Source organism: Thamnophis elegans, chromosome 3, assembly GCF_009769535.1.
Source record: "Thamnophis elegans isolate rThaEle1 chromosome 3, rThaEle1.pri, whole genome shotgun sequence".
Lineage (NCBI taxonomy): Eukaryota > Metazoa > Chordata > Lepidosauria > Squamata > Colubridae > Thamnophis > Thamnophis elegans.
Genome location: NC_045543.1, coordinates 138,096,428 through 138,115,109, shown reverse-complemented (window position 1 = coordinate 138,115,109; position 18,682 = coordinate 138,096,428). Strand labels below are relative to the sequence as shown.

The 18,682-nt window shown below is 43.4% G+C and overlaps 1 protein-coding gene across 1 annotated transcript in view; it reads left to right on the top strand.

Moving 5' to 3' along the window:
- The window catches only part of LOC116506484 (mitogen-activated protein kinase 4-like), a 46,305-nt gene that overhangs the window by 15,744 nt on the left and 11,879 nt on the right, over positions 1 to 18,682 (top strand). The window contains exon 2 of the mRNA XM_032214261.1: positions 2,173 to 2,317. Coding sequence (XP_032070152.1) covers positions 2,173 to 2,317 — 145 coding nt within the window. The remainder of the gene's footprint in view (positions 1 to 2,172; positions 2,318 to 18,682) is intronic.

Here is an 18,682-nt window from a genome sequence, read left to right as displayed (position 1 = left end):
TTCCTTTCCTACCCCTCCCTCCCTTTCTTTCTTTCTCTCTTTCTTTCCCTTTTTCTTTCTTTTCTTCATTTTCCTTCCCTCCTTCCCTCCCTCCTTCCCTATCCCTCCCTCCATCTCTTTCTTTCTCTCCCTCTTTCTTTTCTTTCTTTCTTTCTTTCTTTCTTTCTTTCTTTCTTTCTTTCCTTTTCCTTCCTTCCCTACCCCTCCCTCCCTCCCTCTCTTTATTTCTCTCTCTCTTTCCCTTTCTTTCTTTCCTTGCTTTTCCTTCCTTTCCTACCCCTCCCTCCCTTTCTTTCTCTCTTTCTTTCCCTCTTTGTTTCTTTTCTTCATTTTCCTTCCCTCCTTCTTTCCCTCCTTCCCTATCCCTCCCTCCCTCTCTTTCTTTCTCTCCCTCTTTCTTTCCCTTCTTTCTTTCTTTCTTTCTTTCTTTCTTTCTTTCTTTCTTTCCTTTTCCTTCCTTCCCTACCCCTCCCTCCCTCCCTCTCTTTATTTCTCTCTCTCTTTCCCTTTCTTTCTTTCCTTCCTTTTCCTTCCTTCCCTACCCCTCCCTCCCTCTCTTTCTCTCTCTCTTTCTTTCCCTTCTTTCGTTCTTTCTTTCCTTCCTTTTCCTTCCTTCCCTACCCATCCCTCCTTCCCTCCCTCCCTCCCTCTCTTTCTCTCTCTCTTTCTTTCCCTTCTTTCTTTCTTTCTTTCTTTCTTTCTTTCTTTCCTTCCCTCCCTCTCTTTCTTTCTCTCTCTCTTTCTTTCCCTTCTTTCTTTCCTTCCTTTTCCTTCCTTCCTTCCCTCTCTCCCTTCTTTCCCTGCAGCTTTACATCTGCTTCTACATTTATTTGCAGGACTTCCCTCCTGACTTTTAGGGCTTTAGGCCTTTCAACGGGAAAGGTGGCTTGCTAAATTTTTGCACTCCTCATAGCAATCGTTGGGATTCCTCCCCCTACATAATCAGATAAACACACGCAACATAAAGCCAGCATGTTTGTCTATGGGTTCATATAGCATGCAATTCATGGAATCCTTGTCCTTTGCATGGAATCAAGTGGGCTTTTCTATTGAGTGAGTGTTGGTGAATCTGAAGTTCATTGTGGATCATTTTCAGGCTGGTTTTGCAGGGAGGCAGCACAGAAATGCCCTTCATTCGAACTGTACTTTTAAAAAAAAAAACCTGGGTCTTTTCTGAAAGCAGCCATGCGTGAAAGAGGATGTCTCCAGCCAGCTGTTAAGCAAAATTAGTTTTTCAGTAGAAGGCAGCAGATTGTTCTGCCGTTTGTCAATTAATAATGATAAAGTATGAGGTGTATTGAAATTATTGGTACAAAGCTGCAAGACAAAGAAAAAACAGATGTATTATCTTGGCCAATGCCTGCCTACAGCTTATGGAATAACAGGAGATAATCTTGCATGAGACCTAACCCTACTTGTAAAGCCAATATTGCTACAGTTGCTAAATCATATATATATATATATGTATGTATGTATGTATGTATGTATGTATGTATGTATGTATGTGTATATATATGTATATATATATATATGTGTGTGTGTGTGTGTGTATATATATATATATATATATATATATATATATATATATATATATATATATATATATATATATATATATATAGTTTTGTGTGTGTGTGTGTGTGTGTGTGTGTGTGTGTGCGTTCCATAACTCTGGAACGCCTCGAGCAATTTCAACCAAACTTGGTATACAGATGACTTACTCTCTGGAAACAAATACTGTGGGGGTAAGATACCCCTAACACCCCTTAGGGTGTGCGTTCTGTTAAGATACAGCCTGTTGTGCCTTAAATGGCTTCTACTGTACTGCCGCAAAATGGCTTCTACTGTACAGCGCAGTGGAGTTGCCATGGTAACGGCTTCACAGTACTCCACAAAGGGGCTCTGTCTGGTAAGGGGGAAAATCCAACAATAGAAATTACATTTGTTCTGTACATGGTCCGTAGGACCATGACCTGGATGTCTGTAGAGCCATGACCTGGATGACTGAGAATCTCTACAGATGTATAGATAGATAGGTTCTCTCTCTTTATCATGTCCATTGCCTCCCTCTCTCTTACCTATATAGCTTGCCAATTTCATCCTGTGCATTCTCACAGAACAGCTCAATACCTGTGCATCATCTTGATGTGGGGATTTCCCTCCCTCTTTCAGGGTTACCTGTCCGAAGGCCTGGTGACCAAATGGTATCGATCTCCCCGCTTGCTCCTTTCGCCCAACAACTACACCAAAGCTATTGACATGTGGGCAGCTGGCTGCATCCTGGCAGAGATGCTTACGGGAAAGATGCTTTTTGCTGGTAAGTCTCCAACTTTTTTATCAATATGCTTGTTTCCCCAATGGAGCTTTAAAAACTCTCGCAGCTTTCTTTTTGTGTTGAATTTTTTTTAAAAGGCACGTCTAGGAACAAGTGCATTCCATTCCATTCGACTATATTCTACTCCACTCCACTCCTCTGTTGTAGTTCTAGTCTAGACCAATCCAATTCTCTGTTCTGTTCTGTTCCACTCCAATCTGCTCCATCCTGCTCCATTCTATTCCATTCCACTTCTCTGTCCTGTCCTGTTCTCTTTTGTTCTGTTCCACTCCATTCTGCTCCGTCATGCTCCATTCTATTCCGTTCCACTCCTCTGTCCTGTCCTGTTCTGTTTTGTTCTGTTCCACTCCATTCTGCTCCGTCCTGCTCCATTCCACTCCTCTGTCCTGTCCTGTCCTGTCCTGTTCTGTTCCACTCCATTCTGCTTCATCCTGCTCCATTCCACTCCACTCCACTCCTCTGTCCTGTTCTGTTCTAGTCCTAGTCCTAATCTTGTCTAGTTTTGTCTAGCCCAGTCAAGTCCCGTCCTGTTCTGTTTGGTTCTGTTCTACTCCATTCTGCTCCATCTTGCTCCATTCCATTCCACTCCACTCCTCTGTCCTTTTCTGTTCTAGTCCTAGTCCTAGTCTTGTTAGTCTTCTAGTCTTGTTTTGTCTAGTCTAGCCTAGCCTAGTCTAGCCTAGCCTAGCCTAGCCTAGCCTTGCCTTGCCTTGCCTTGTCTAGTCCTGTCCTGTCCTGTCCTGTCCAGTCCAGTCCAGTCCAGTCCAATTCTCTATTCTGTTCCGTTCTGTTCCACTCTGTTCTGCTCCATTCCATTCCACTCCATTCCATTCCTTGCGCTTTTCAAGAGACTCATATCTGTGTCTCTGCCAGCCAGACCCAAAACACAGAAAGTCAAGGACACGTCCTGGTAATAAGACATCACCCTGCCTGGTTTTCCACTCTGTTAATCATGATGCCTTCATTTTCCATCTGCTCAGCACCACTTTGGGAAGCATCATTATTCCTGCTGGGTAGTCAAGAGGAGCATTGCAAATTGGTGTCGTACCCTTGGACTGTTGCCCCGAGAGCTTCTCCAAACAGCTGTTTTAATAGCAGTTCCAAATAGCACATTCTCCCAGTTCTGGGATTAAAGGCAACAAGAGGGGAGAAGGATGCATTGGTTCATCAGGCCTGACTCAGTCACCCTTGGACTGAAGGAGAGCTTGTTGGGGGTGTTGAGACCAATAGAGGAAGGGCCTGTGTGGTGTGTTGTTAGGGCCTCGGCTCTTCTATTAAGGTTAGTTCAATTTTGCATTATGCTTGGTTTATGGCGGTTTACAAGTATTTCGTTCTGTTGATAGTCTTTAGCCACCCCGTATCCATACGTAAAGTAGGTGACTGTGGACATTTTTTTTATTAAAAGTTTTTTTTTTATTTTACATTTTCAAAACAAACACAACACAAAGCATCCTCCTTCTTTACAAACTATAGAAAGTGTATCAGTTGGTTACAAAAAGCTTTTGTGCGTCTCTCCCACTGTCGTCACAAAATTCGTATTAACTCAAGTATTTTAAATCAGATATTTTTATACATATTACCATCATCATACCTCCATTTTCATTTGACTATGATTGTTTAAATGTCCTTCATCATAAAATGTACCAAGATTTAAAACCTGACCACATACTGGCATTTCATTTGTTATTTCTAATATCCCCGAATAACACTATATCCTTATGGCCTATTTTGACTAAATATCAATAATATTTAATAACAAAAATTTCTAATCTTCCTTTCCAAATTACTGTTTACAATTTACATCCAAATGTTGTACGCACGTACGTACGTACGTACGTACGTACGTACATACATACATACATACATACATATATACATACACACTCAGACATATTGTTATCATTATCCCTCCTTCAACTATCCATTATCATAGCATTTCCCCCCCCCAATAATCAAAACTTAGCTAAATTCAACTTAGTTCTTTTTATTAACCTTTATATATAACCAAATAATTTCTAATCTTCCTTTCATAGGTACCATTCAATATTCATATCCAATTACTACTTGTCATACCAATACATATGTATACATTATTATCATTATCAGTTGTTTTTTTAACCATATCTATTGTCACTAAATTTCACTAAATTTAACGGCCGAGCTGGACTGGGGTGACAGCTCATGTACCATCAGAGAGGGTGCTGCGTGCTGCGTGCTGCCTTTGCCACGTGTGCCATAGGTTTGCCATTATGGGTATAGGGTCTCCTGTTCGAGCACAGGACTGGACTAGAAGACCTCCAGGTTCCCTTCCAGCTCTATTCTATTCTAAACCTAAAGTGATCATTTTAAGAGCCATGGTGGTGCAGCGGTTAGAATGCAACATTGCAGAGTTACTGTCCCCATAGCCAGGAGTTCGATTCTGACTGTCTCAAGGTTGATTCAGCCTCCCATCCCTCTGAGGTCAGTAAAATGAGGACCCAGATTGTTGGGGCCAATGCGCTCATTCTGTAAACCAGCCAGAGAGCTCTGTAAAGCATTTTGGAGTGTTATATAATTATAAGTGCCATTGCTGTTTTATAAACTTTAAAACAAAGAAGTTTACTCCCTTGCTAGAAATATTTGGTAGTAGCTGGAAAAAGAAGCTCCAGATATTTATTCAGGACTTGAGTGCATTGCCTGCTGTTACTTAACAAAAAAACACCTTCATTTTGTGGTTGGCCCAACTGTGACTTTTGTTCTTCTTCATTGTGTTTATTATTATTCCAAAATCTCTGCTGCTTATTTTGCAATCCTGCAAAATTTCAACACCTTGGGAAGCAGCTGCACGCAGCTTCCTTAAATAAATAATAAGGTTAATTAATAATGGATTTCACGTCCTTTTTCTTCTGAAATAATCTCACCCAGGAAGGGCTGGGAGTGTTGGACAGTCGCCTTCTATAATTGAGAGGTGAGTCTGATGATCCTCAAATCATGGTTGGAGCAGAGAAATGCGGAGATTTTTCCAATCTATATTTTAATATAATATAATATAATATAATATAATATAATAGTATAGTATAGTATAGTATAGTATAGTATAGTATAGTATAGTATAGTATAGTATAGTAATGCCATGCCATGCCATGCCATACCATACCATACCATACCATACCATACCATACCATACACACACACACACACACACACACACACAAACTTGAACATATCATCTTACATTAAATAGTGTGTCATCTAGGTAAAAATGTCTCTGTGCTATTACAATCAAAATTTACAGTATTCATTACATTAAACACAGTAAACAGTAACAGAGTTGCAAGGGACCTTGGAGGTCATCTAGTCCAACCCCCTGCTCACGTAGGAGACCTGTACTAGGGATTCGAACCGTCGAACTGCCAACCTTTCTGATCAACAATCTCAGGGTCTTGGCCCTGATTCTCTAATTTTGCAATAATAACAATCAGCATTATCACTATTCATTTCTCCCTCTTAACGTATCTTCTAATGAAAATATAACATAATATTAGGTATAATAACCTTAACAAACATATTACTAATCACCATCATATTGTTTACATCTCTATCTGAACATATATTCTTTATTTCACTGATCTCCATTTATTTCTCCCTTCTGTTTTTATTCTCTAACCACCCATAAAAAAGCTCCCATGTCATATAATATTCTATTTGTTCTTTCTCCTTTGTAGCAAGTGTTAATCTGTTCATTTCTGCACATTCTAATATGTTCCTAATCACATTCTCATCCGTAGGGATCTCATCACTTTTCCAGTTTTGAAGAAATACAATTCCAGCTGAAGTTAATACATGTATAATTAAATATGCATTTCCTTTACTGTAAGTTTCGGGCAAAATCCTCAATAAAAATATTTCTGGTTTTAAGTCAATATGCTGCATTATCTTTTCCAACCACATCTGTATTTTTGTCCAGTGTTTTTGTTGCCTCTCTTTTGCTGCAGTTCTTAATTAACATCTGTTTGAGGAGTAACTGAAAAAATACAAGTAGTCCTCAACTTACAACCGTTCAAAGTTACAACAGCACTGAAAAAAGTGACTTATGGCATTTTTTTCATACTTACAGCATCTTTGCAGCATCCTCACAGTCATATGATTAAAATTCAGACGCTTGGCAACTGCCTCATATTTATGACGGTTGCAATATCCAGAGGCCATCCAGGGTCCCCTTTTTGTGACCTTCAGGCAAGCAAATTCAGTGGGGAGAGCCAGATTCAATTAACAACCCTGTTACTAGTTTAATAACTGCAGTGATTCACTTAACAACTGTAGGCAATAAAATGGAGCGAAATTCACTTAACAGCTGTCTCACTTAGCAACAAAAATTTGGGGGTCAGTTGCATTCATAAGTTGAGGACTACCTAAATTACAAATGCTTCCTATGGCCACTGCCGGCACTATAAAGCAGTGCTTCTGAACCTTAGCCCCTTTAAACTGAGTGGACTTTAACTCCCAGAATTCCCCAGGCAGCACAGCAGAATTCTGGGAGTTGAAGTCCACACAGTTTAAAGTTTCTAAGGTTGAGAAACAGTACTATAAAGCATTGGGAAGAATTCCAGAAAGCATGCTCTGCATTCTTTCCATTATCCTTTTTTATTTTGATCAAGTTTTTATTTTATATTGCTTATACATATTAATGCATGAGCAGTGTGATGCCTGGGTATCATACATTTCAGTACACATAAACATAATATTATTATTCATAGTTCTTACATTTCAATTTCATTTCATATTATTTAAACATTTCATACTACCGCCATTCAATTTCTAAACTTCCCTCTTATTATTACAAATAACTTATTATGTTAATATATATATATATATTGTTAAAGGTAAAGGTTCCCCTCGCACATATGTGCTAGTCGTTCCTGACTCTAGGGGGCAGTGCTCATCTCAGTTTCAAAGCCGAAGAGCCAGCGCTGTCTGAAGACATCTCCGTGGTCATGTGGCTGGCATGACTAAATGCCGAAGGTGCACAGAATGCTGTTACCTTCCCACCAAGGGTGGTTTTGGCATTTTTACGTGCTTTGAAACTGCTAAGTTGGCAGAAGTTGGGACACGTAACAGGAGCTCACTCCGTTAAGCGGCGCTAGGGATTCTAACCACCGAACTGGCAACCTTTCTGATCGACAAACTCAGTGTCTTAGCCACTGAGCCACCATGTCATATATGTATGTGTGTGTGTGTGTGTGTGTGTGTGTGTGTGTATGTATATGTATATGTATATGTATATTGTTATTCCCCTCTTATTTCTCTTTTTATTCTAACTTTTATTCATGTCACCGTTGTATTCAAAAATGTTTCTTTTCTGTTTACCATCTTTCACCCGCTTTATTATTCATATTTCCCTTATTTAACTCTTCACATCTGTATCTATTAAAGTTTCATACTTCATTCTTTCATTGCTCAGTGTTTCAATATACAATTCTAATATCAATCATAATATCATTTAAACATATAGGCTAGATCTATTCATATTCCTTCCATTCATCCAATCCATGTAATTCTACTTTTAAAACACATGCTTATATTAAAATATATTCTTTCATTATCTAATTACTCATTTAATTTTATTATTAATATTTATTATTATTAATGTTGTCATTTCACTGCTAATCATTATCTTATTTGAGTATAGCAATAGCAATAGCAGTTAGACTTATATACCGCTTCATAGGGCTTTCAGCCCTCTCTAAGTGGTTTACAGAGTCAGCATATTGCCCCCAACAACAATCCGGGTCCTCATTTTACCCACCTCGGAAGGATGGAAGGCTGAGTCAACCCTGAGCCAGTGAGATTTGAACAGCCGAACTGCAGAACTGCAGTCAGCTGAAGTAGCCTGCAGTGCTGCATTTAACCACTGCGCCACCTCGGCTCTATGTATGTTAAGTATGTTAATGCATTCTTTTCCCTACCTTGCTTTGTTATTTATTTGTTTGTTTTTGTTTACTTATTTACTTTTGGCACTTCATAGGATCTTCAGTTGCCTTTGGTTGGTAGATGATGCTTGTTTGTGTAAGGGTTATATATAAAAACAGTGAAACCACACACTCAAAGTTTGGAAACAGATTTATTCTGGCTCTTTGCGTAAGGGGTTGTCGTTGGAATTAATTTTCAGTAGGCTTATTTTCCCATGAATCATCTAAGCCGCTTGTCTCTTATTGCCTCTTGAGATGGTTAATTAATTCAGAGAAGGGCAGCAAGGATGATCTGGGGACTAGAAAATAAATCCTGCAAAAGGGCTTGAAGGACCCGGAGATGTATAGCTTTGAGAATGAAAACAGCAGGGGCCTCGTAACAGTCTTCAAACACTTTTTTAAAAAGATTTTTTTTAAGGAGCCCGGGCGGGAGGGGGGAACGGTTGGCAGGGAAGGGGTGAGTAGAAGCTGGTGAGGCACCCCTCCACATGAGTGACATCGAGTTGGCCATGCCCACCCAGTCACATGACCACCTAGCCACGCCCACCCAGAGGGTCATTAGGCAGATCATATTAGTGGTCCGCGGAATTTAAAATTATGAATTTAGTGGTCCCTGAGGTCCAAAAGGATGGGGACCCCTGCTGTAGGAGCCGAGGTGGCGCAGTGGTTAAATGCAGCACTGCAGGCTACTTCAGCTGACTGCAGTTCGGCTGTTCAAATCTCACTGGCTCAGGGTTGACTCAGCCTTCCATCCTTCCGAGGTAGGTAAAATGAGGACCCGGATTGTTGTTGGGGGCAATATGCTGACTCTGTAAACCGCTTAGAGAGGGCTGAAAGCCCTATGAAGCGGTATATAAGTCTAACTGCTATTGCTATTGCTATTGTAGTGGAGGTTTCTTTTGAGATAAACAGAAAATAGTTATTGAATGCAATTTTAGGTTTTGGATTTTGACCAAGGCTACCATGCCTAGTGTGTCCAAGCAATCTTCACTATTTTTTCCACCATCTCTTTTAAAATAAATGTCTCTCTACCAAAGAAAGCTGCAGCTTTACATTGTTACTAATTCACATACAACACTAGCCCCCCCCCCCAAAGTGAACAGGGAAGAATGAATGAGAAAATAACAAGATTTAAGTATTGATTCATTGTCTGCAATGCTTTGTCATCTTTGGGACTCATGTTACATTGATTGTATTGTCATTTCTTTGTCTGAATGTAGAGAGGAGCGCATAGATGTCGAAGAGCTGGGTGGCATGCAAGTTTAAATAATAATTAATCAGAATAATGATTGGATAACAACGTCAAATCCAGTCTAAACAGCTGGCTGGCTGTGTGACGAAGCATAATAATATTTAACACCATGAAGCAACAGCCATCTGCCTATCTCAGTCTGTGCTCAGCACATCCTAGGTCCCTGATGGCGAACCTATGGCAGAGCCATATTAGCCGGCACGGCAGCCTTCAGCTTCGGCACGCATGTGTGTGCCAGCCAGCTGATTTTTTTGGCCTTCCAGAGGGCTGAGGGAGGTCATTTTCGCCCTCCTCAGGCTTCAGGAAAGCCTCCAGAGCCTGATGAGGCCGAAAAACAGGCCCAACAGGCCAACCGGAAGTTCGTTCCTGGGCCAGTGGGACGTTTTTTGCCGTCCCCAGGCACCAGAGGCTTTCCTGAGCCTGGGGAGGGTGAAAAAGGCCTTCCCTGGACCTCTGGAAGGCCAGGGAAGGCTATTTTCACCCTCCCAGGCTTCAGGAAAGCTCCGGAGCTTGGAGAGGGCAAAAAGTCCCCACCCCTGTGGGGAGGGGGGGGTGCATGCAAGTGCACACAGGGTTTTTCTCATGCACATGCACAGGTGGATAGTGGTGATGGTGGTCATGCGTGCATGCGCAAGTGAGTGGGCACGCCCGTATGCACGGTTTTGGCACATCTACTGCAACATGCTCTACATGGGGCAGCCCCTGAAGAGCATTCGGAGACTTCAGCTTGTCCAGAATGCAGCCGCGCGAGCGATCATGGGTGCACCTCGGTTCACCCACGTAACACCTATCCTCCGCGAGCTGCGCTGGCTGCCTATTGGTCTTCGGATACACTTCAAGGCGCTAGTCGTCACTTATAAAGCCCTTCATGGTATTGGACCTGGGTACTTGAGAGACCGCCTGCTGCCAATTACCTCCACTAGACCGATTAGATCCCACAGATTAGGCCTCCTCCGAATCCCATCCGCCGGCCAATGCCGACTGGCGACCACCCGGAGGAGAGCCTTCTCTGTGGCTGCTCCGACCCTCTGGAACGAGCTCCCCATGGAGATTCGAACCCTCACCACCCTCCAGGCCTTCCGCAAAGCCCTTAAAACCTGGCTGTTCCAACAGGCCTGGGGCTAAAGAGCTTTCGCCCCCCCCCCTCTAATGGTATGGTTGTTGTGTGCTTTTAAATTGTGTACTGTTCTGTTCGTCTTTTTTATTCCTTATCTGTACCCCCTCCCTTGACTTGGATTGTGAGCCGCCCTGAGTCCCCTTCGGGGAAAAGGGCAGCATAGAAATATAATAAATTCAATTCAATTCAATTCAATCTTTAGAAAAAGGAAGAAGTTGATGTGCGTGAAGGCTACCACCAGCTAAAGAACTACAGCAGTGTTTTTACATTGGGGGGAAAAGGAAGAGGCGGAGGGGGAGAAGAAGGAGGCGGAGGAGCAGAAGCAGCAGCAGAAGAAAGAGGAGGAGGAGAAAGAGGAGAAAGAGGAGGAGGAGGAGGAGGAGGAGGAAGAGGAGGAGGAGGAGGAGGAGGAGGAGGAGGAGGAGGAGGAGGAGGAGGAGGAGGAGGAGGAGGAAAAGTGACAGCAAAACATAACAGAAGAAATGTAGAAAATCAGGAGGAGGAGGAATAGTACTCGAGGTCCTGGTTGCAATTGTAAAACATCTGAAGCACCACTTGGAACACTAGTGGCATTGACAGAATCCCCATCAATCAATTGCAAAAGACCTATTTGGAACTATTTACATCCTTTGACGATACCATCAAACCATCTGCTTGTCTCAGGTCCTTAGGAAGGACTCGATAGGTGGATAAAAATATGCCAAATCTAGTTTAAATAACTGGCTATGTGACCAACCTTAATAATACCAAAACAAAACTGATTCTTGATGACACAGAAAATCGTTTTCTCTGAAATAGATTTGTGACCCATCATCACCTCTGACACAATTAAAACTTTTATTAATATCTGACTCAGCCTTTAGGAGTGAGAAGCTACACTAATTTTAAGAGCACACTGGCTGCATCCTCCATTCAGCTGCTGATTTGAGATAGTTAATAATTTAAGCTACACTAATGAGATTTCAACAGCAACAAAACAAATACACCATATTCTTAAGGGTGCTTTGCTTCCAGTTTAATTTGAATGTCTTCAGCTAATGGTTTTCAGAAATAAGAAATGTGGGATGAAATTAAATTTCTTCCTGGACATAGTTTTGTCCTTACTCATGACTTGTAATTATTTTCTGTTAATAAATCCCCCCCCTCCATTTTTTAGCCCCTTACAGCAGAATATAATCTTGCTTTCCAGAGCTAATAGCTGTTTCTTTTTCTTTTTGTAAGCAGTTTGCACAGAGATTGTGCAAGGGAAGATATTTATGTAACTCCCTTATCCCTGGTACCCCCATCTTGGTGGTAGCTAAAAATATTCCTTCGATCCTTTTTGAAGCACAAATAGCCCTTGTGGCCATTTACTTATTTTAAAAAATGCTCCTTAATTGGTATGTGCAGTTATTGTACTCCTGCCTTCATTTTGTTCTTGGGCACCAATAGCTAAATTTGGAAAATATTTTTGTATCAAATTCTATTAGGAGAAATATTCACTTCCCAACTCCAGCATCAAATGTTAGAATATTACTTTCTATCTACTACATACCATTTCCCCCCAGCAATTCTTCCTTCAAGATTTCACTGTGAAACCTCATTTGCAAGTTCCTTTATCCGATTAAAAAAACAAACCCTGAGGTGTTTTACTATGGATGGAAACTAATCAAGGAGAGAAGCAACCTAGGAAAAATTTCCTGAAAGTTAGAACAATTAATCCGCGGAACAACTTGCCTCCAGAAGTTGTGAATGCTCCAACACTGGAAGTTTTTAAGAAGATGTTGGATAAACATTTGTCTGGAGTGCTTTAGGGTTTCCTGACTAAGCAGGGGGTTGGACTAGAAGACCTCCAAGGTCCCTTCCCACTTTGTTATTCTATTCTAAGTTACCCACATGGTTGCAGCTACTATTTTGACTTTTGTTTTTGTTTTTTTTACTGTGCCAGCTGTGTAAAAAGAGAGAAGTGAGGAATGGCCAAGATCAGGCTTTCTCATTCTTGGTCACTTTAAGATGTGTGGACTTCAACTCCCAGAATTCCCTAATCAGCAGCTGGCTGGAGAATTCTGGGAGTTGAAGTCCACCTGTCTTAAAGGTGGCCAAGAATAGGAAACTTTAGCCAAGACCAAAAAAAAGTAGGAGTTTATAACTGCAAAAATCTTCCTTTATATCAGGGATGTCAAACTTGGGTCGTCACATAATCATGTGATGTTTTGCAACATCCCCCCCTTTACTAAACTGGGGGTGGGCGTGGCCACACGTAATGCATCTGGCCCGTGGGCTGTGAGTTTGACACCCATGGTTGAATTTCTCTGAAATCTGTTCCTAACAACCTTCCCCTCTGAATAATTGAAACTCAGACTCTGGAAGTAGAGACACATGCAGATTTGTTTAGCTAAATCTTTCCCCTTGTGTATTTCTTCACTTCTCTCCTTCTCGCTCGCTTGTTGATGAAACTGATTCAGTCCATGCTTTCTTTTAGGATATGTCTATGCCTCGTGCTTAACCAGGTTAAAAATAGCTTGTTAAAATGGATTTTAACCCCTCTTTTTGTTTTAGATTGCTTTGCCCTATGTTATATCCTACATGTTAGTCTGTGTGCAGCTTGACAGGCAGCTCAACCCACCTATCCTCCAATGAAACAGATCGTGTGGGTAGATCTGGATGTTTTATTGAAAGAACAGGATATGGTGAAACTGGGGAAAATAGGGATACATGGAAGGAGAACCAAATACAAGATAGACAGTATTAAGTTCCTGCTGAACATAACAATGAATAAATACAAGCAATTTAAATCTCACCAGCAATGCTCTGTGTGTATGGGATGTGGGTTTGTCCTTGGATGACCATGTACCATAGATTAAGATGGATTCTTCTTTGTGCTTCTGACTTCTCCAAATGTTAAAGGAAAAGGGAGCCTGGATTCCTAGTGTGCACTTGTTTTGAGAGTGCAGGCTGATGGGCAAAGGGGTTGGGTCAGCTTCAAACAATATAATTGGTATTTGTCTCTGTGGCCACTAGATGGGACTAGTGCAGAGGGGGTATTCAGCCAGTTCTGACAGGTTCTGTAGAACCGGTAGCGGAAATTTTGAGAGTGGGGAGGGAATGGAGATTTCCCCTTGGTATCCTTCCCCTGCTATGCCCACAAAGCCACGCCCACAGAAGCGGTAGTAAAATTGTTTGAATCCCACCACTGGTCTAGAGCGCAACAACAGTATATTAAGATTGTGTGTTTAGACATATTTGTCCCTCAGGCCACTAGATGGGGGTAGAGGGCAACAACGGTATATAAAGATTGTGTGTTTGGACATATTTGTCCCTCAGGCCACTAGATGGGGATAGAGCGCAACAACGGTATATAAAGATTGTGTGTTTGGACATATTTGTCCCTCAGGCCACTAGATGGGGGTAGAGGGCAACAACGATATATAAAGATTGTGTGTTTGGACATATTTGTCCCTCAGTCCACTAGATGGGGGTAGAGGGCAACAACGGTATATAAAGATTGCGTGTTTGGACATATTTGTCCCTCAGTCCACTAGATGGGGGTAGAGCGCAACAACGGTATATAAAGATTGCGTGTTTGGACATATTTGTCCCTCAGGCCACTAGATGGGGGTAGAGGGCAACAACGGTATATAAAGATTGCGTGTTTGGACATATTTGTCCCTCAGTCCACTAGATGGGGGTAGAGCGCAACAACGGTATATAAAGATTGCGTGTTTGGACATATTTGTCCCTCAGGCCACTAGATGGGGGTAGAGCGCAACAACGATATATAAAGATTGCGTGTTTGGACATATTTGTCCCTCAGTCCACTAGATGGGGATAGAGCGCAACAACGATATATAAAGATTGCGTGTTTGGACATATTTGTCCCTCAGGCCACTAGATGGGGGTAGAGCGCAACAACGATATATAAAGATTGCGTGTTTGGACATATTTGTCCCTCAGGCCACTAGATGGGGGTAGAGCGCAACAACGATATATAAAGATTGCGTGTTTGGACATATTTGTCCCTCAGGCCACTAGATGGGGGTAGAGCGCAACAACGATATATAAAGATTGCATGTTTGGACATATTTGTCCCTCAGGCCACTAGATGGGGGTAGAGCGCAACAACGGTATATAAAGATTGCATGTTTGGACATATTTGTCCCTCAGTCCACTAGATGGGGGTAGAGCGCAACAACTGTATATAGTTATATGCTGAGGCATGACACCCTAAATGCATATACTCTATCCCTTTCACTTCATTGTTGGTGTGATACAGGTAGTCCTCGACTTACGACCACAGTTGAGCCTAGAATTTATGTTGCTAAGTGAGAAATTTGTTAAGTGAGCTTTGCCCCATTTTATGACTTCTCTTGCCACATTTGTTAAGCGAATCCCTGCAATAGTTAATTTAGTAACACTGTTGTTAAATGATTCTGGCTTCCCTGTTGAATTTGCTCTTCAGAGGGTCGCAAAAGGGGATCGCATGACCTTGGGACATTGCAACCATCATAAATATGAACCAGTTGTCAAGCACCCAAATGAAAATCACGTGACCGTGGGGATGTTGCAACGGTCATATGTGTGAAAAATGATCATGTCCCTTTTTTCAGTGCTGTAACTTTGAATGGTCAGTAAATGAATTGTTGTAAGTCGAGAACTACCTGTATACAGTTTGAATTTAGGAAATGAGTTAACACAATAACTGAACAAAGCGTGTTGGGTAAAGGCAACATCACTGTGTAAAGGCAAGGATTTGCTGTTATCCCGCTGTGTTGTTTCAATATTAAAGTTTGTCTGCCCATTTTGTTTCTCATCACTTGTTACAGGAATGTCCTCAAAAGTGAAATATTTACTGTATCCTCTCAGTGCAATTCATCTATCAAAATTCCTAGTCACTGTGGACACCAAGAAAAGATTTGAGTAGATCTATTGTCTTAGACAAAATAGGAACATGGCGGCTCAGTGGCTAAGACGCTGAGCTTGTCGATCAGAAAGGTCGGCAGTTCAGTGGTTCGAATCCCTAGCGCTATGTAACAGAGTGAGCTCCCGTTACTTGTCCCAACTTCTGCTAACCTAGCAGTTCGAAAGCACGTAAAAAATGCAAGTAGAAAAATAGGGACCACCTTTGGTGGGAAGGTAACAGCGTTCCATGCGCCTTCGGCATTTAGTCATGCCAGCCACATGACCACAGAGACGTCTTCGGACAGCACTGGCTCTTTGGTTTTGAAACAGAGATGAGCAATGCCCCCTAGAGTCGGGAACGACTAGCACATATGTGCAAGGGGAACCTTTACCTTTATTGTCTCAGAAGGTGAACTGGCTAGTTAGGGTTAAAAGGGTCATAGCTGATTTGAAGACACAAAACCCCCTGGTTTTGTAAATTATACAAGAAATATTATTTTTTAAAAACAATTCAGAAGACAATAGCAAATCCTTTTTCTACTTTTGCCAAAAAATTCGGCCAATATGGGAGATGAGAATGGGAGATGGCTGCCGAGTCTCACCGCTCCGGCGATCGAAAAACAAAAAATTCCAGGTGACCAGGACCCCGGACATGAGAACGGAGGGGTCCCTTCAAGATATCAACGCTCAGGCTTCCCGGGGAGGTAATTATTTGAGGAGGGGGCTGCCTTTGGATAGCTCCTGGATGCTGTTACCTCCCTCGACGTTCGTTTTAAACAGCTGGCCGGCGGCGGTGGCGGCAGTGGCGGCTTTATGCGAGCGGCGGTGGTTTCGGCCTCGCCGCCCTGAGAAGCTGCCCCACTGCCCTGGGAGACCTGGTCTTTCACTAATTAACTTTTATTGTTGGCGTGTGGGCTTGTGCCCCGAACAGGGAGTGGGGTACTTTATGGAAGTGCCTGTTCTCTCCCCCCATTACAACCCTGCAGCTCTGCAACGCAGCCCAGCTGATTTTCTCTCTTCCCCTCTGGCGTGGCATTTACCTTACATCTTGCCATTACCTCCGTTGGATTCTATCTATTGTTTAACTGCCGAGGGTGTGACTCTAGGACTTCAACGACGGGCTCCTTGCTGTACTGGCTGTGTTGGCTATTGTCTGCTGCTGTTACCATCTCAAGAGAGCCACGTCCGACAGAGCTATTCATTGAACGCTTCTATATTGGACGCCATTGCTTTGGAAAGGCAGGGTACCTGGAGCTTAGACTCCCTCCAGTGGCCACTACTGGTACTTTTCTCATCTTTGGGTTGGTTTACTATCTTGGACTCCCCCTTGTGGCCATTACTGGTACTTTTTTCATCTTCTGGCTGGTTTGTCATCTTCACCGCCTCTTCAATTAACATCTACCCACCCTTTCTGCAATTACATCTCTCGGGCTCCCACACACGTGAACAAACTGTACCTGCCCAACCAATGTTACTCTTTACCACCCCAGGGAAACCATTTCAGTCACCTAGATTCTGCCTTCCCCAACATCGTTGGCAAACCGGACTAAACATCACTGGCGGTCTTTTTAACCGCCTAGACTCTTGGGACTCTTGGGACCTTTCCAATTGTATAGGAAGGGAAGCAATGCCATCTCCCCCTTCTGTATACCTTCTATTTGACTTTTTGTAAGATCTTCACATGCTGCGCAAAAAATTTTTAAACGGTATGGTGAGTGCATGGGACTTGTATGTGTGAATTGAATGAGCCCACTTTTACTGTTATTATTGCTCTATTTGTTTTTGTTTTTAACCATTACGTGGGGATTGCTTGTGTGAGTGAATGAATATGTGTGACTCGGAGGGCCTACTGGGGAAGGCGGGGGTCACCGGGGCGGTTGGGGGGACTACTGCCGCGGGAGTGGGTCGGAGCATTGCGGTCATAACAGGGAGGGGCAGATATGGCGGGGACTTTAGGGCAAGCCATTACCGGGGAAGGAGGGTTCGCTACATTACAGAGATCCCTCCTTCCGGCCCTATGAGTCCCACTCCAAGACCAGATGGCGCGAGTAGTCAGGACCCTGGTCTCAGGCTGCTGTTGCTAAATGCCAGGTCTGTTATTCACAAAGCTCCCCTCGTCCGGGACTTAATTGTTGACGAGAGGGCAGACCTGGCATGTATTACTGAAACCTGGCTGGGCACAGAAGGAGGAGTCCCCCTTGTAGAGATGTGCCCAGAGGGATTTCAGGTGCTTCATCAGCCGAGAGCCCAGGGAAGGGGTGGCGGTGTGGCTATTATTATCCGGGAGTCTCTGTTACCTCGTAGGGTCCCTGCTCCGGAGCTTGCCGGGTGTGAGTCCCTGCTGATAAAGTTGGACCTCAAGGGTCAAGTGGGTTTGCTGCTAACGTACCTGCCTCCCAACTGCGTTGCAGCATCCCTCCCCTCGCTCCTCGAGTCAGTAGCCGAGCTGGCAGTTGAGCTCCCCAGGCTTATAGTTCTGGGGGGACTTTAATTTGCCATCGCTCAGTGAACGCTCTGATGGGGCGCAGGAGTTCATGGCTTCCATGACAGCCATGGGCTTGACCCAGGTAATCCGGGGCCCAACTCATACAGCGGGTCACATGCTCGACCTCGTATTCCTCTTGGAGCAGTGGATGCGTGATCTTGGTCTGAGGGGTAAGGAGATCATACCCCTGTCGTGGTCAGACCACTGCCTACTGAGGCTTGACTTCCGGAGGCCAAACCCCCACCGTAGGGAGGAGGAACCGACCAGGTGGTTCCGCCCCAGGCGACTTATGGACCCTTTGAGGTTCCAGACGGAGCTTGGGGTAATTCCCGACACTCTCGCCCACAGTTCGGCGGAGACTCTGGTTGCCGCCTGGCATTCGGCGGCATCGGAGTCTCTTGACCGGATTGTGCCACTACGGCCCCTCCGGGTCAGCGGATCCCGGAGACCTCCTTGGTTCACCGAGGAGCTCCGGGAGAAGAAGCGCCGGAGGAGACGCCTAGAGCACCTGTGGAGGTCCGATAAGTCCGAGGCGAACCGAGCACTTTTAACTACCGGCACCAAGGATTACATCCGGGCACTAAGAGTTGCCAAAAGAACGCATATCTCCGCCTTGGTAGCGTCCGCTGAGTCATGCCCAGCCGCCCTGTTTAGGATCACCCGCTCT